Raw genomic sequence first — 16,595 nt, forward strand, 5'->3', positions numbered from 1 at the left:
ATATCTCAGGCTTTTAATTCCCTGGTAAGTATAATTTCTGCTGTATATCCCATATATTTGGCATTAAATGTTCTCCTTACTTTGCTTTCTAAATAGTTTTGATTTCTTCTTTGATATGAGTTATCTAGAAATGTGTTTCTTAATTTCCAAGAAGCTATTTGTCCTTTTATTAGTTCTAATTTTATTGGATTAAGATCAAATGATGTCCACGAAATCTCCATTTTTTTTTTTCCATTTTCTTTGTGGCCAAGGGCATACTTAATTTTTGTAAATGTCTGACAGACTTAAGTGAAAAAAATATTATGTAAGTTTGTATGTAAGTGATATGTTTGTCTATTAATCTTTTAAACTCATTTTGTTGACTGTATTATTTAAGTATTCTATGACCTTATATATTTTTGATTTTGATAAGTGTTCATTAAAAACTTCTGCTGGGGACTTCCCTGGTGGTGCAGTGGTTAAGAATCCGCCTGCCAATGCAGGGACACGGTTTCAATCCCTGGTCTCTGAAGATCCCACATACCGGAGAGCAACTAAGCCTGTGCGCCACAACTACTGAAGCCTGCGCACCTAGAGCCTGTGCTCCACAAGAGAAGCCACCACAATGAGAAGCCCACACACTGCAACGAAGAGTAACCCCCACTTGCCGCAACTAGAGAAGGCCTGCGCGTAGCAATGAAGACCCAATGCAGACAAAAAAACCAAAAAAACCCCCCCAAAAAACAAACTTCTGCTGTACTTTGGTTTTTTAAAAACCATATGTTCAGGAAAAAGTATAAAAAACAAAATAGATGGCAAGAAATGAAAAAAAAATTTCACATTTTCAGAATTCATGATTATTTTTTAAAAAATCAATTTTTATGCTAACCCCAAATGTACCTTCTACAGGAAAACCTTCTATAGGAAAATTTGCTTCCTTAGATTCTTTTTTTGTTTTTTAATAAATGCTTGCTTTGATGTAGTTTAGTAAACAAGTACAATATATTTTAACTGAGATAACTATTTTACCAAGAAACTGAACTTACTTTGGTTGGGAGATTGCTCTGTCGAGGTTTTTGTATCAGAATGTGGACCTGAAGAAGTATAAAGAACTCCTTTATTGTTATTCTCCCATCTTTGAGTTTCTGAGGAAAAAAAAAAAGTTTGCATGACCATTCAAGGTGAGTCATTTTGACTATAACCACCACCTTTGTTTCTAAATGGCTTAAAGTACTCTGCATATATTTGTGGAAACACTATCCAGATATTTGTAGGCTATACATGAGCAGATTTTATCTAATATTATTTCTTGTTTATTCAGTAACAGTAAACTTGGGAAAAAAACCAACAAAACGTAGGTCTTCCAATTGTGATTCTACTCCACATAATTAATTGCCATGTTGGATCCTTAAGGAAAAAAAAAAAAGAAAAAAGAAAACTAGTCTCCTGTATATTTGAAACATTTCATAATTTTAAAAAAATTAAACAAGAGAAAACAAAATAAGGAAATTAGTTGCATTAGAAATGAGAACTACTTTAACATACCTCCTTCAAGCTCTCTTCACAAACGGTATCTCTGAGGAACTGTGATTCTATTTGACTACTGGGGTGTGCTACAAGTAAAGCAAATTCAAGTGATGAATAAGTCAAAATTAAATTGTAAACTTAATTTTAGTTATTGTTCAGGTTTATGTGTGGTTCATGCTCTTGAAGCTATCCGCTAGGATTTTTCTGGGAAGACACTCATTTGTAGGGCAAAGTGTATTAGTTTTAAGGCTCCATATATGTTTCTCTACTAATTATAAGCCTCTTAAGAAAATCACTTTCGTAATATATACTTCTCAATTTATTAAAATAACTAAGAATTAAAAATAAACTAAGTATGACTTTACTTATCAACTACCAAAAAGCTTATACAACTTTCAAATATCTCCTGAACTGAAATACATTTATTATTAGTCAAGTAAGCAGATGACTTCTATTATTTAGCCTTCATGAAGGTCTTACTGCTGAAGTCCAGAGAGGTCCCATCAGCCTTGACTGAATCCAGAGAACTGCTGCAACTAGATGGGGTCCTGCTCAGGCTTTTTATCAACACACTGTTAGCATTTTTATCTATAGCTCCTTCAGCACGGTGATCAAAAGTCTGAAATGATCAATAAAGAAACATCATAAGAATAATGTTATGACAGTGTATACTTATAATGACTAAATGTTCAATGTTAAGAGAAATACTTCTAACATAAAATTTATCTATAATCATATTAAATACCTTAGTAAAGAATTAGAATAAGGCTTTTAGAGTTCAAAGTAATTTTACTTAAAAATATATAGAAATAACTTTGTGCATTATACTATATAAGCAAATGTTTCCCAGAGGTATCTAGGTTACAGCCATATCCTATGAGCTACCAAATGTTGACCTATCCAATTTTTCAACTACTAGTCACCACGGTCAGGGCTACCACACTGCAGAAAACCAGAAGAGAATACTGGCTGTACACAATGGCTCTGTCTAGAGTACAGAGAAGGCATTTATTTCCAGGCTTTAGTACTTCCTTCCCCAGGTGACCAAGACTCCTTTGGCTGAAGTCAAATAAGTCAAATGGTCCTGCTTTTACCATTTTAACTATTTGACTTTACAGCCTTAAATGCCATTTTCATCTACCTACTTGCTTATGTTTTTTTAAAAAATAAATTTATTTATTTTATTTATTGACTTTTGGCTGAGTTGGGTCTTCATTGCTGTGCGCGGGCTTTCTCTAGTTGCGGTGAGTGGGGGCTACTCTTCGTTGTGGTGTGCAGGCTTCTCACTGCAGTGGCTTCTCTTGTTGCGGAGCATGGGCTCTAGGCATGCAGCCTTCAGTAGTTGCAGCATGCAGGCTCACTAGTTGTGGCACATGGGCTTAGCTGCTCCGTGGCATGTGGGATCTTCCCAGACAAGGGATTGAACCCGCATCCCCTGCATTGGCAGGAGGATTCTCAACCACTGCACCACCAGGGAAGCCGTGCTTATGTTTTTAAGGGCAATATATTCCTTGTCTAAGTGCTAGGATGTGACCTCTATGAGTACAGATTTTTGTCCGTAAATTCCCACTGAAGCATTCCCAGGACTTAAACAGTACCTAGGACATAGCAGATACCCAATAAATATTTATTAAACAAAATAATACTAATTTTCATAGAATCTATTCAGTTATACATTTTATATTACTGTTACAACTTTCTCAAAGCTTCATAGATGAACAATTTCCTCAGGACCTCACCTTAAAGAACCACTGAAATCATCTTCTAAGCTTACTTACATATTTCTTAACAGAGATTAAACTTTGTTTCTATGAACTTATGATACTTTCTTTTTTTTAAAAATAAATTTATTTGTTTTTTTATTTTTGGCTGTGTTGGTTCTTTGCTGTGCACAGGCTTTCTCTAGTTGCGGCGAGCTGGGGCTACTCTTCATTGTGGTGCGCGGGCCTCTCATTGTCGTGGCTTCTCTTGTTGCGGAGCATGGGCTCTAGGCACGCGGGCTTCAGTAGCTGTGGCACACGGGCTCTAGAGTGCAGGCTCAGTAGTTGTGGCACACGGGCTTAGCTGCTCTGTGGCATGTGGGATCTTCCTGGGCCAGGGATTGAACCTGTGTCTCCTGCATTGGCAGGCGGATTCTTAACCACTGCACCACCAGGGAAGCCGCCTATGAACCTATGAACCTATGAACCTATGATACTTCCTAATCTTTATTTCTCCACCTGTAAAACTCAGTTTCAGTGACAAGTTATCCAAATCAGTGTTCCCTCAACTTTTAAAATCTATGCCTTTTTTTTAAGGTTTTTAAAATAACACTTATTTCTTAAAAGTTAACACGTGCAAAATAGGAGACCAAAAAACACAAGAAGAAAAAACAAAGTCATCCACAATCACAAGCAGTTTACCGTTTGATGTGTCGTCCTAGGTCTTGTTTGTGTACCTACAAAACTTAGCATCCATTTTTATGTAATTAAGATCATACAGTTACATATCATGCTTTTTCACACATCATGAATATTTACCATTTCAAAGTCCCAAAGCTATGAGTATTCTGATAACCAAGAATACATTAAACCAATTCAATCTGGAAGGAAAAAATGTAATCCTGCCCTTCTTGGCAACAAAAATTTCATAAAAGACAAAAATGGCAACAGGCCTCTAGATAAAGATATTGGCAGAGTTATGATTAAAATACTACATTCCCTTAATGTTCAATTAAAAATGAGATATAATGCAACAGAGTATGTAAAGTATAATGCTTCTAAGAGGATTTATTGTCTGATCTAAACTATTAAAGTATTAGCAAGGAGGTATGTTTCCATTGAATTACTTAACGTATTCCTATAGTATAGCCAAGAGATACACACACACATCAATGGTTATCATCAACATTTAAATATGAACACATCCACATTTAGCCCTATCTTTATACTTCCTTCTGCCCCTCTGCTGCCAACCTAATGAACAAGTCCTGACTTACATTTCTCAGCTGAGGGTTTAACAATTCTATGTCCAAGATGTTGCTTTTTTATCAATTATAACAAAGATATTTACAAATTGGTTAATTCACTAGCTCTACTTTTTATCATACATTGTCACTTCAGGACATCTAAAATGCCTGGATGTTGCAAAATAAAGAACCTTCTATGACTTTTTAAATAAACACAAAATCTCACTTACTTCACTTTGAGATACTGGGCTTGATCTAGGCATTCTCCCATCCTTGAAAGAAATGGACTTTCAGCTTCTATATATCCTCATTAGCCAAGAAAATTCAGTCCAGCTTTTCTTTAAGCAGTTTGCATAATAAAAAAGCTTTTTACCCTCCAAATATTTTCACACTGAAGATGACTTGTCAAACTACGTATACCCTGGCTAGAGATTCCAATATGCAAAGCCAAAATGACAAATCACTAGAAGTGACAGAATATTTAGAATTAATTACACAATTTTGATATTAATTTTTGTACTACTTTCTATTTCATTTTTTGTGACCATTTGTCACTTCAAATTGTGTTTAAGTCTAACTGCTAGTCAATTAATTTCTTAAGATTCTACATGGGAATATTTCTCCAGGCCTATAATTGGAAATAATCAATTCCTGGTTACCCGAGACTAAAATTAAAATTCAAGAATACTCATAAAAAATCAACATTTCTTAATTCAAGACAGAGCTCACCTCCTGATCTTGTGCGGTATCACTAAACCTAATTTCACTTTTTCTGATTTTTTTCTCATCCTGAATATCATCTTCTTCTTCTTGTACCCAGGTTCTTTTTTGGCTATTGCAGGTTTCTTCCAGTTTATTTTCAGATGGTGAAATCTCTTTTTGGTATGTCTCAGTCAAAGCCTTTTCCTCAGTATCTATGCTAATAGAGTCTGAGGAATTAATCTCACCCGGATATATAGGAAGATTTTCCTCATTTATATATTGAGATGGACTTAAGTTCAGTTTAGTTGCAACAAATCCAGTGTCTGAATGTTTACTGGAGACTGGCTGAGTTTCTAAGTTATTTAAATCAGTTGTGTCTCCTGGAATCGGCTTCAGTTCATCAATACCAGTGACACTACAATTTCCCTTGTTTGGCAATCTGGGCAAAAATATTCCCAAAGAACATCTCCTCACTTTATCTTTTATAGTCGTCATTAATGGTACAGAGATGGTTTCCGCTCCATTATGAGAAATTTTATTTTCTTCATCCCTATCCTCTTTAACACTGCTGGACACTATGTTAACATTATGTATTTCTGTAGCTTGCACTATACTCATATTACTGTGTGCCTTATTTACTAATTCAAGTAATTGTTCTGGAGAAGGTGGTATATGAACTGGTTGGAAATCTAAAAATTCTTCAGTTTTTTCATTCAAATTATTCAGATGTGGTTTGATACTACTAAAAGTTGCATTAGATGCAATTACAGGATCTGATGCCTCTCTAGGATCGATATGAGTTTGAATAACTTGCTTAGTCAAGTCTGAGGTACTGTGGAAATCTATAGCTGTATTACATTTAGCTGTTTGAATATTATTCTTTAGTTCTTTTTTACAGGCCATAGTAAACTGTTTCTCATTATTGAGCATTGTGGAATCGTTTTCACATATGGGTTCAGAGGAATTTCCTCTAACGATATTTAAATTCTTATTTCCCGCTTTAGACAATATTGTTTCATATTTACTGACAATACTCTGTCCTTGTTGAGGTAATGGATGTTGCTGGGCTGACAGATGATGCTGAGGAGCAATACAAACATCATCAACAAAGGTCTTCTTTAAACTATGATCTGCATTATCAACAAAGGCCTCCATTTGATCCTTTGGAAGCTTACAAGATACTCGCTTTGAGTTAAGTTTAGTCATCTCCCCCAAATCTTCACCATATACTAAAGTTTCATTAGCTAATAGATTTGGGGGCTCCTTAATCAGATCTTGATCTTTGAGTACTGTTAGGACACAATCTAACTGTCCTTGGGTACTGGTTTGAACAACTTTTTCCTTCTCTAACAAAGAACAAGGAGCAGAAAGAGGCAGTCCCTCAGATTTCAAATAATATTCACTAGCTAAATTGTTTGCATAAGGAAGATCATTTTGAACTGGGCAATGACTGGCTTTTACATCATCTTTATCACATAAGGGCATGCCATTCTCCTCCAAATTATCAAAAAAGGAAACATTAGGTAAACAGGAATAATCATCACTGGATCCACAAAGAGCAGCTGCAGAACTGCCTGTAAAACCCACATTTCTTCTATCTGTACTATTTAAGTGACAGCTTTCAGTTTTGGCTTTTTCCAGTACATAGGCCTGGACTACAACTTTCATGACCTCTTCATCCACGGCAGTGCTATGGAACTTGATTTCTGTCTCATCTTGACCCCCAGACAATGTATTAGTAGGAACAAAGGGTATGACATGATGCTTTTGCTCAGTGTGAAGAACAATTTTGTTTTCTACAGCCAGTGCTTGTTCTTTAGTGATTTCTTGAACAGAGCTATGATCCCTAGGAAAAGAAACACCCAAGGTTTTTCCTTTTGCTATTCCAAATTTAGGGTACTCTTGAAGTATTTTCTCCATGGCTTGACAATCAATGAAAACAGTGTGGGACTTAGTAACTTCCAGATCACTGTGCTTATCTACAAACATAACAGTTTTGTCCATAGGCCCAGTGGTTCTTTTATCTGGTGAGAGAGGTTTACATTCTAAGGCAGTTGTATGACTTCTGGTAATCTCCATATCATCCTGCCCACATGTATAGAAAACAGTATTAGAAGTTCCTTCCAAAGGCACCCAATGGGAGTCCTCTCTATCTTCCAGGACACCTTTGTTATTTATTTTCACTGTATGACTCTGGATGACATCCATACCATTTCTGTCATTCTTTGAAAATGCAATGGTCTTGTCATTTTTGAGTCTAAGGCTCTTCCTTCTCTGACTTTTGCCTGATAGAGATTCATTCAGAAATCCAGGCTTTTGTACATCTTTGTCATTTTTCCAAATGGTTGATTTAGACACTTCCATGTTATCATCAGCTATAAATGCTTCAGCTTTCTCTAAAGGATCTCTATTAGACCATTCCCCCGGTAATGTTAGCTGGCTGACTTTTGCTACTGAAAGATTACTTGCACCATTGTCCGGAAAGAAAACACCCTCCTTAGCAGGATTAGGTGTCACTTTTGATTTTTCTAGGCTTTTTCTTTTGGATAGTTCAAAGTTAGGGCTGTCTGGAAGCACAGTTTTTTCCTTTGCTTGGTAGTCAATGAAAACAGTATGGGACTTTGTCATCTCTAGTTCATCGTGATTATCTATAAACATTAGAGTTTTGTCCACAGGCCTAGCAGTTATTTTATCTGGTGAGATAGTTTTACATTCTATAGCAGTTGTGTGACTCCTGGTGACCTCCATGTCATCCTGCCCACATGTATACAAAACAGTTTTAGAAGTTCCTGCCAAAGGCACCAAATGGGAATCATGTTCATCTAGTAAAGGTCTATGATTTATTTCCACTGTGTAACTCTTGGTGATATCCATATCATTCTCATCTCCCTCTGAAAATACAACAGTCTTATCAATTTTTAGTCTGCCAAGACTTTTCCTTTCACAAATTTTGACATCTTGCTTTTCATTCAGAATTCCAGTTTTGTCCTTCAACACACCCATAATATCATTAGAAATAAATACTCCAGTTTTTTCTATCGGACTTTCATTACATTTTTCAACTTTTACAGCTTTCTGTCTGTTTACTGTTGTTAGCTGGTTGTTAGTGTTTTCTAAATTAGTCTTACCTAGTTCTAGTACTTCAGAAGGACCAAATCCAATGACAACAGTGTGACTCTTGTTTAGGTCCATATTTTGCTTCTTCTCTGAACAAATAATTATCTTGTCATGAAAACAGTCAGGCGTGGGACTGCCTAAACTTTTCCTTAGTGGCTCAGGCAGTTTAGAATTCTGGTCTGGTACAGATTTCACTGTTTGACTGTTAACAGCAGTATTATGATTTCTCATGGCAGACTGTCCTTCTGATGAAAACAATGGCTTTGTAGTAGGAAACAAAGATTGCTCACAAGAAACTGTATTTCTATTATTTCTCAGTGGTACTTGTTTATCAAGATCTCCACCAGAGTATACTATATTATGGCTTGTTGCTATGTTCTGGTTAATATCAGGTGACTGAGGAGAATCTTTATCAAGATAGGGTGAAATATTCAAAACTTGATCTTTTCCTTTGTCCCATGTGTCAGTTGGGATGTTTTTAGATATTATGTTTGGTTGTCGGGGTGGTTCAATATGACCTTTGGTCATTTCTTCCCATTCATCTGAAGGGCTTATGCTGTGAGAGTGAGATTTACTGGTATTCTCAGATGCCAGACTGTAAGATACAAGAGGAAACTGACTTCCTACATTAGCTATGTGACTTTTAGTCAAATCCATATTTTCATCTGTGAAGATTTCAGTTCTTTTGTCGGTCAATGAAATAAATAAAGGATTTTCCAGGCTCTGCTGTAATCTTTCCTTAGATACATGAGGAACTGAGCTATAATTTATATTCATTTCCCCATCCTCTGACACGATTATGTGATTTTGGATCATCATTTCTTTTTCAGATACTGGTGCAGCTGCTATCTGTACATTTGTCTGAACTTGTTTAAAAATTTGATTATCTATTGCAACTGTGTGACTCTTGGTAATGTCCATGCTTTCTTCTCCCAAATAAATCGTATTCTCTCTGAGAAGAGAGATGGCGTCTGGATTGGGATACATTTTAGAATAACTCCTGTCATGCTTTAGCAAATTCTTCTCCTCTCTCATACTTGAGAAACACTTGGTCAGTTCCATGGCATCATTACAACTAGAATAGAAAAATGTCTTATAATCTCGAATAGCTGGACTGGAACGTTTAGATTCTGGGATCATGGCCAATGTTCTGACGTCCTGGTTGGAAGTCTGTGTGACTGTCTGAATTTCTGTCCCTGTAATATGACTGCTGGTAATATGTATGTCACCTTCAGGATTTAAGGAAGGGTCTTGAAAAGCATCGTTCGGTTTATCCTTAAAGACTGTCTTCTGTCCTAGTGCTTTAGCTCCACAACCTGTTGAAACATCCATCATGACATCCTGAGTTTGATTTTCTATTTCAGACAGATTATCTGCTGAAGGTAACTTCTGTATAGTGTGGTTAATTGTCAGGTCCATAAAGTCATTGCCATAAATTGTATTATCATCACCTTTAAATTCCCTTAAGCTGGGCTCACTGGATGTGGGAACCAAAGTCTGAATATTGGCTGTATGACATTGGGTAAAATTCATCCCATCGTCTTGTTCTCTAAAGAGTCTAGTCATATTACTGCTATTTTCATCTACACTAAGAGATACATGCATTTGATGCATAGAAGAGGCCCTATTTGATTCTTTGTAATGAATAGGCATCTCAGAATTTTCTTTATCAGGTCCTGTAAAAGGAGAAGCATTCGATTTTCCTGTTTTCAATCTCTTTACGAAATCATTGAAATTTATTTTCTTTTCTGAAGAAGTGTTTTGATCCCCAGAAAAATTTAATTCTTTCTTCATTCTTGCATCCTCAATGTGGAGCTTTAAGTTAGCCAGAAATGATGTGGTATCTATCTTGGTGGATTTTTCACTTTTGGTACAATCTAAAAGGCCTTTGGTAATCATCACAGTATGACTTGCTGTCAGGTCCATCTGGTTTTCATCTGAAAAGATGACTGTCTGGTCATTTGCATGTTTCCTTTCACGGTTGTATTCTGTAATTGAAATCTACAAAGAAAGCAAAATATAAGAGACCAAATCAAATGCAAACTTCTAAAAAGGTATTTTATAACATGTACTATATAGAAAGAGTATTATATAAACAATCCTAGATGATGGTTGCATGTTACATTGGTTTGTTTGAATCAATGGTGTGGTGTGCAGCACGTAATTTGTTATTTAAATTTTTTTCTGAAGTCTGTGAATACTTTTAGTGTTTCTGAACAAATTAAAAGTTAAGGTTAATTACTCACCCACTAGACTGACTAAAAAATGAAAAGACTGACAATACCAAATGTAACTATAATGTAAATTCGAATTGTTATATTAGATAGGTCATTCTCATTCTAAGTAAAAAAGACTTGGAAGGAATAAGTGCATGATGGCTAATTTATAGTACACTCTATACTCTTGGGTGGTTGAGTTGTCCTTGAATGCAGTGGTTTTACTTGTAAGGACATGGTCTAACTCTTTACTGCTCAAAGTATGGTCTGTGGACCAGTGCATTAGTATCACCTAGGAGACTGTTAGAAGTATAGAATTTCAGGACCTACCACAGATCTGCTGGATAAGAATCTATATTTTAATAAAATCCTGAGATGATTCATATGCCCATTAAAGTTGAGAAGTCCTTATATAATTAACATATTTCCCTATTTAAACTGGCAGTGATTTAACTATACTTAGTTAACTGGAAAGGTACATAGTTTTTCCAGTCTATGTTGGTCCATTTTGGTAAGTAATCCCTAAATCACGTCACTAACATGAAATTTTTTGTGTTTTAAAAGTTTTAACTATCAAAGAAGATTAAAATATGAAGGCACTTGCATGAACTCATACCTCTCTCTGGGGCATCTGGGTCTGAATGGGAGCACAAAGCAATGTATTCATCCCTATTAAGTAAAAAGAAAAACTATAGTCAATGACAAAAATATATATGACCAAGAGCCTGACTTCCCTTTTCTTAGGAATTTCATCAGCTACAAGTATTTACTAAAGTTTCTTCAGTTACTAAGTCCTTCCTAAATTTCACTGAGACTTTTAAATTTTCCCATTTTAGAGACAGAGAGTTCAGTGATTACTGCATTCTCTGTGTGATTAAAATATTTTTCGAATGTGGTAGAGGTTTTTGAAAGGTGGGATTCTAAAAGTGGTAAGTGTGGACTACTTTTTTTCCTCCTTCACTTCTCCATTTTTATTTCCTGGATAGTAGAAGTTACATAGTAAAGAGTACCAACTGATAAGACCAAAATGTTAATAGAATAGATGAACTTATTTGCAAAGCAGACAGACATAGACATAGAGAACAAATGTATGGATACCAAGGGGGGAAGGAAGGGTGGGATGGATTCGGAGATGGGGATTGACATACAAACACTACTATGTATAAAACAGATAACTAATGAGAATAGACTGTATAGCACAGGGAACTCTACTCAATGCTCTGTGGTGACTTAAATGGGAAGGAAATCCAAGGAAGAGGGGATATATACATACGTGTGGCTGATTCACTTTGCTGTACAGCAGAAACTAAGACAACATTGTAAAACAACTATACTCCAATAAAAAAAAAAAGACCAAGATGTCAGGGTAAGATTCTGAAGCATCTTTTATTCTATGTTAAGGAATCTAAATGTTTCCAGGATGAGACGTGCATTTTATAAAAATAATTCAAGGGAAGGAGAAGAAAGATTCAAGAGAAGATAAACCAATGAGGAAGCTACTCTAAAAGTTCAGATACAACATGTTGAGAGTTTGTGTTAGGGCAAGAGACAATAAGAATGGAAATAAGGGATTAGACTCAAGACATTCTAGAACTAGAGATTGGTTCAAGATGGTGGAGTAGAAGAATGTGCACTCACTCCCTCTTGCAAGCACCAGAATCACAACTAACTGCTGAACAATCATTGACAGGAAGACAGTGGAATTCACCAAAAAAGATACCCCACATCCAAAGACAAAGGAGAAGCCATAATGTGATAGTAGGAGGGCTGCAATCACAATAAAATCAAACCCCATAACTTCTGGGTGGGTGACACACAAACTGGAGAACACTTAAACCACAGAAGTTCACCCACTGGAGTGAAGGTTCTGAGCCCCAGGTCAAGCTTCCCAACCTGGGGCTCTGGCAAACGGGAAGAGGAATTCCTAGAGAATCAGACTTTGAAGGCTAGCGGGATTTGATTGCAGGACTTTGACAGGACTGGGGGAAACAGAGACTCCACTCTTGGAGGGCACACACAAAGTAGTATAGCATCGGGACCCAGGGGAAGGAGCAGTGACCCTACAGGAGACTGAACCAGACCTACCTGCTAGTGTCGGAGGGTCTCCTGCAGAGGCAGGGGGTGGCTGTGGCTTACCATGAGGACAAGGACACTGGCAGCAGAAGTTCTGGGAAGTACTCCTTGGCATGATGCCTCCCAGAGTCCACCATTAGCTCCACCAAAGAGCCGGGTAGGCTCCAGTGTTGGGTTGCTTCAGGCCAAACAACTAACAGGGAGGGAACCCAGCCCCATCCATCAGCAGACAAGCAGATTAAAGTTTTACTGGGCTCTGCCCACCAGAGCAACACCCAGCTCTACCCACCACCAGTCCCTCCCATCAGGAAACTTCCACAAGCCTTTTAGATAGCCTCATCCACCAGAGGGCAGACAGCAGAAGCAAGAAGAACTACAATCCTGCAGCCTGTGGAACCCAAACCACATTTACAGAAAGACAGACAAGATGAAAAGGCAGAGGGCTATGTACCAGATGAAAGAGCACGATAAAACCCCAGAAAAACAACTAAATGAAGTGGAGATAGGCAACCTTCCAGAAAAAGAATTCAGAATAGTGATAGTGAAGATGATCCAGGACCTCGGGAAAAGAATGAAGGCAAAGATCGAGAAGATGCAAGAAATGTTTAACAAAGATTTAGAAGAATTAAAGAACAAACAGAGATGAACAATACAATAACTGAAATGAAAAATACACTAGAAGGAATCAATAGCAGAATAACTGAGGCAGAAGAACAGATAAGTGACCTGGAAGACAGAATGGTGGAATTCACTGCTGCGGAACAGACTAAAGAAAAAAGAATGAAAAGAAATGAAGACAGCCGAAGAGACCACTGGGACAACATTAAACGCAACAACATTCACATTATAGGGGTCCCAGAAGGAAAAGAAGGAGAGAAAGGACCCGAGAAAATATTTGAAGAGATTATAGTCGAAAACTTCCCTAACATGGGAAAGGAAAGAGCCACCCAAGACCAGGAAGCGCAGCAAGTCCCATCTAGGATAAACCTAAGGAGAAACATGCTGAGACACATAGTAACCAAATTGGCAAAAATTAAAGACAAAGAAAAATTATTGAAAGCAGCAAGGGAAAAACAACAAATAACATACAAGGGAACTCCCATAAGGTTAACAGCTGATTTCTCAGAAGAAACTCTACAGGCCAGAAGGGAGTGGCATGGTATATTTAAAGTGATGAAAGGGAAGAACCTACAACCAAGATTACTCTACCCGGCAAGGATCTCATTCAGATTCGATGGAGAAATCAAAAGTTTTACAGACAAGCAAAAGCTAAGAGAATTCAGCACCACCAAACCAGCACTACAGCAAATGCTAAAGGAACTTCTCTAAGTGGGAAACACAAGAGAAGAAAAGGACCTGCAAAAACAAACCCATAACAATTAAGAAAATGGTAACAGGAACATACACATTGATAATTACCTTAAACGTGAATGGATTAAATGCTCCAACCAAAAACCACAGGCTTGCTGAATGGATACGAAAACAACACCCATATATATGCTGTCTACAAGAGACCCACTTCAGACCTAGGGACACATACAGACTGCAAGTGAGGGGATGGAAAAAGATATTCCATGCAAATGGAAATCAAAAGAAAGCTGGAGTAGCAATACTCATAGCAGATAAAATAGACTTTAAAATAAAGAATGTTATAAGAGACAAGGAAGGACACTACATAATGATCAAGGGATCAATCCAAGAAAAAGATATAACAAGTATAAATATATATGCACCCAACATAGGAGCACCTCAATACATAAGGCAACTGCTAACAGCTATAAATGAGGAAATCAACGGTAACACAATAATAGTGGGGGACTTTAACACCTCACTTACACCAATGGACAGATCATCCAAAATGAAAATTAATAAGGAAACACAAGCTTTAAATGACACAACAGACCAGATAGATTTAATTGATATTTTTAGGACATTCCATCCAAAAACAGCAGATTACAGTTTCTTCTCACGTGCACATGGAACATTCTCCAGGATAGATCACATCTTGGGTCACAAATCAAGCCTCGGTAAATTTAAGAAAATTGAAATCCTATCAAGCATCTTTTCTGACCACAACGCTATGAGATTAGAAATTGATTACAGGGGAAAAAAACGTAAAAAACATAAACACACGAAGGCTAAACAATATGTTACTAAATAACCAAGAGATCACTGAAGAAATCAAAGAGGAAATCAAAAAATACCTAGAGACAAATGACAATGAAAACATGATGATCCAAAACCTATGGGATGCAGCAAAAGCTGTTCTAAGAGGGAAGTTTATAGCAATACAAGCCCACCTCAAGTAGATATGGTACATATATACAATGGAATATTACTCAGCCATAAAAAGGAATGAAATTGGGTCATTTGTAGAGACGTGGATGGATCTAGAGACTGTCATACAGAGTGAAATAAGTCAGAAAGAGAAAAACAAATATCGTATATTAACGCATCTATGTGGAACCTATAAAAATGGTACAGATGAACCGGTTTGCAGGGCAGAAATAGAGACACAGATGTAGAGAACAAACGTATGGACACCAAGGAGGGAAAGTGGTGGTGGTGGGGGTGGTGGTGTGATAAATTGGGAGATTGGGATTGACATATATACACTAATATGTATAAAATGGATGACTAATAAGAACCTGCTGTATAAAAAAATAAATAGAAAGAATAGAAGTTGCAAAAAAAAAAAAGAAAAAAAAGATATTCTAGAACTGAAATATAAAGGTTCAGGTAACAAACTGGATGTTGGAAATAAGGAAGGGACTGAAGATGCTATAATGAAACAGGAAATACATTTTAAAATTCTTAAGCTTAAAGGTAAATATTTAGAATATTTCAGAGAGTTTATGGTAACCTCGACTGAATATGATGAAGTAATTATGGGCTTTTTATTAAAGGCTTATTTACATATCCAGCTTCCATTCTTGTCATTTACTTAACAAATATTGTTTCAGAACCTATTATGTGCCCCAGAACTCAACCATATACTAAAGCACAAAGAATAAGACAAAATTTCTGGACTCAAGAGTTCCTAGTTTAATAAAAGAGCCAAAAGTAAATACCTAAAATACAGCATGATAAATTCTACAATAGGGACTTTCCTGGTGGCACAGTGGTTAAGAATCCGCCTGCCAATGCAGGGGACAGGGGTTTGAGCCCTGGTCCGGGAAGATCCCACAGGCCCTGGAGCAACTAAGCCCATGCGCCACAACTACTGAGCCTGCACTCTAGAGCCTGTGAGTCACAACTACTGAGCCCACGCGCCCTAGAGCCCGTGCTCCACAACAAGAGAAGCCACCGCAATAAGAAGCCTGTGCACCACAACGAAGAGTAGCCCCCACTCGCGGCAACTAGAGAAAGCCTGTGCGCAGCAACAAAGGCCCAACACAGCCAAATATAAAAATAAATAAATAAATTTATATTTAAAAAAATCTACAATAGACTAAGAAATAAAAGGGGTGTTGTAAGAGCACAAAACAGAGTGACTAACTCCTTGGTTTTGTCAGCGAAGGCTCGATTTAAGCCAGTGTTACTTAACGTATGTTGCCAGATGGTGAACTGGTTATTATTAATTAATTCATTCATTTTGAGATAAGGAGCTGGCAGCTGATGTAAAATTCCTTTCATCAGTAGAGCTTTGCTAAGACAAACATGCCGCTAACTAAACAGTAGCTTACTGCCATAGTTGGTTTACATTCTATTGCAAGTTCCTTTTCTGTCAAGGACTATAACAGTTTGTGGACTGGCTACTTTGAAAGCACTAAAGTTAAGCTAAGAGAAAAGCTAAGTTAAGTGAAAGATGAGAAGACTGTTAGACAAACTGTATTAGGAAGATCACTTTAGGCAGAGGAAATAGCATTTACAAATGGATACAGGCAGGAAAAAAGTCCACATGGGAAAATGCAAGTAGTTATTCATGGGCTAGAGCACAGGATGCCTATAAAGGGCTGGAGATAAAGTTGGAGAAAAAAACAAGCCAAATTATAAAAGGTTTTCCAAGTTTATGCTAAAGAGTGTGGGTTTTA

At 37.0% G+C, this 16,595-nt stretch overlaps 1 protein-coding gene across 4 annotated transcripts in view; it reads right to left on the minus strand.

Moving 5' to 3' along the window:
* Positions 1-16,595, minus strand: part of KNL1 (kinetochore scaffold 1) — a 66,929-nt gene that overhangs the window by 23,898 nt on the left and 26,436 nt on the right. For all 4 annotated transcript variants that reach the window (XM_081228593.1, XM_081228592.1, XM_081228594.1 and 1 more), the window contains 5 exons: positions 11,105-11,157; positions 5,183-10,273; positions 1,987-2,125; positions 1,525-1,592; positions 1,026-1,124 (listed from right to left, as the gene is read on the minus strand). In XM_081228593.1, the coding sequence (XP_081084719.1) occupies positions 1,026-1,124; positions 1,525-1,592; positions 1,987-2,125; positions 5,183-10,273; positions 11,105-11,157 (5,450 nt within the window). The remainder of the gene's footprint in view (positions 1-1,025; positions 1,125-1,524; positions 1,593-1,986; positions 2,126-5,182; positions 10,274-11,104; positions 11,158-16,595) is intronic.

This window comes from Mesoplodon bidens (genome assembly GCF_964165515.1).
Source record: "Mesoplodon bidens genome assembly, chromosome: 3".
Lineage (NCBI taxonomy): Eukaryota > Metazoa > Chordata > Mammalia > Artiodactyla > Ziphiidae > Mesoplodon > Mesoplodon bidens.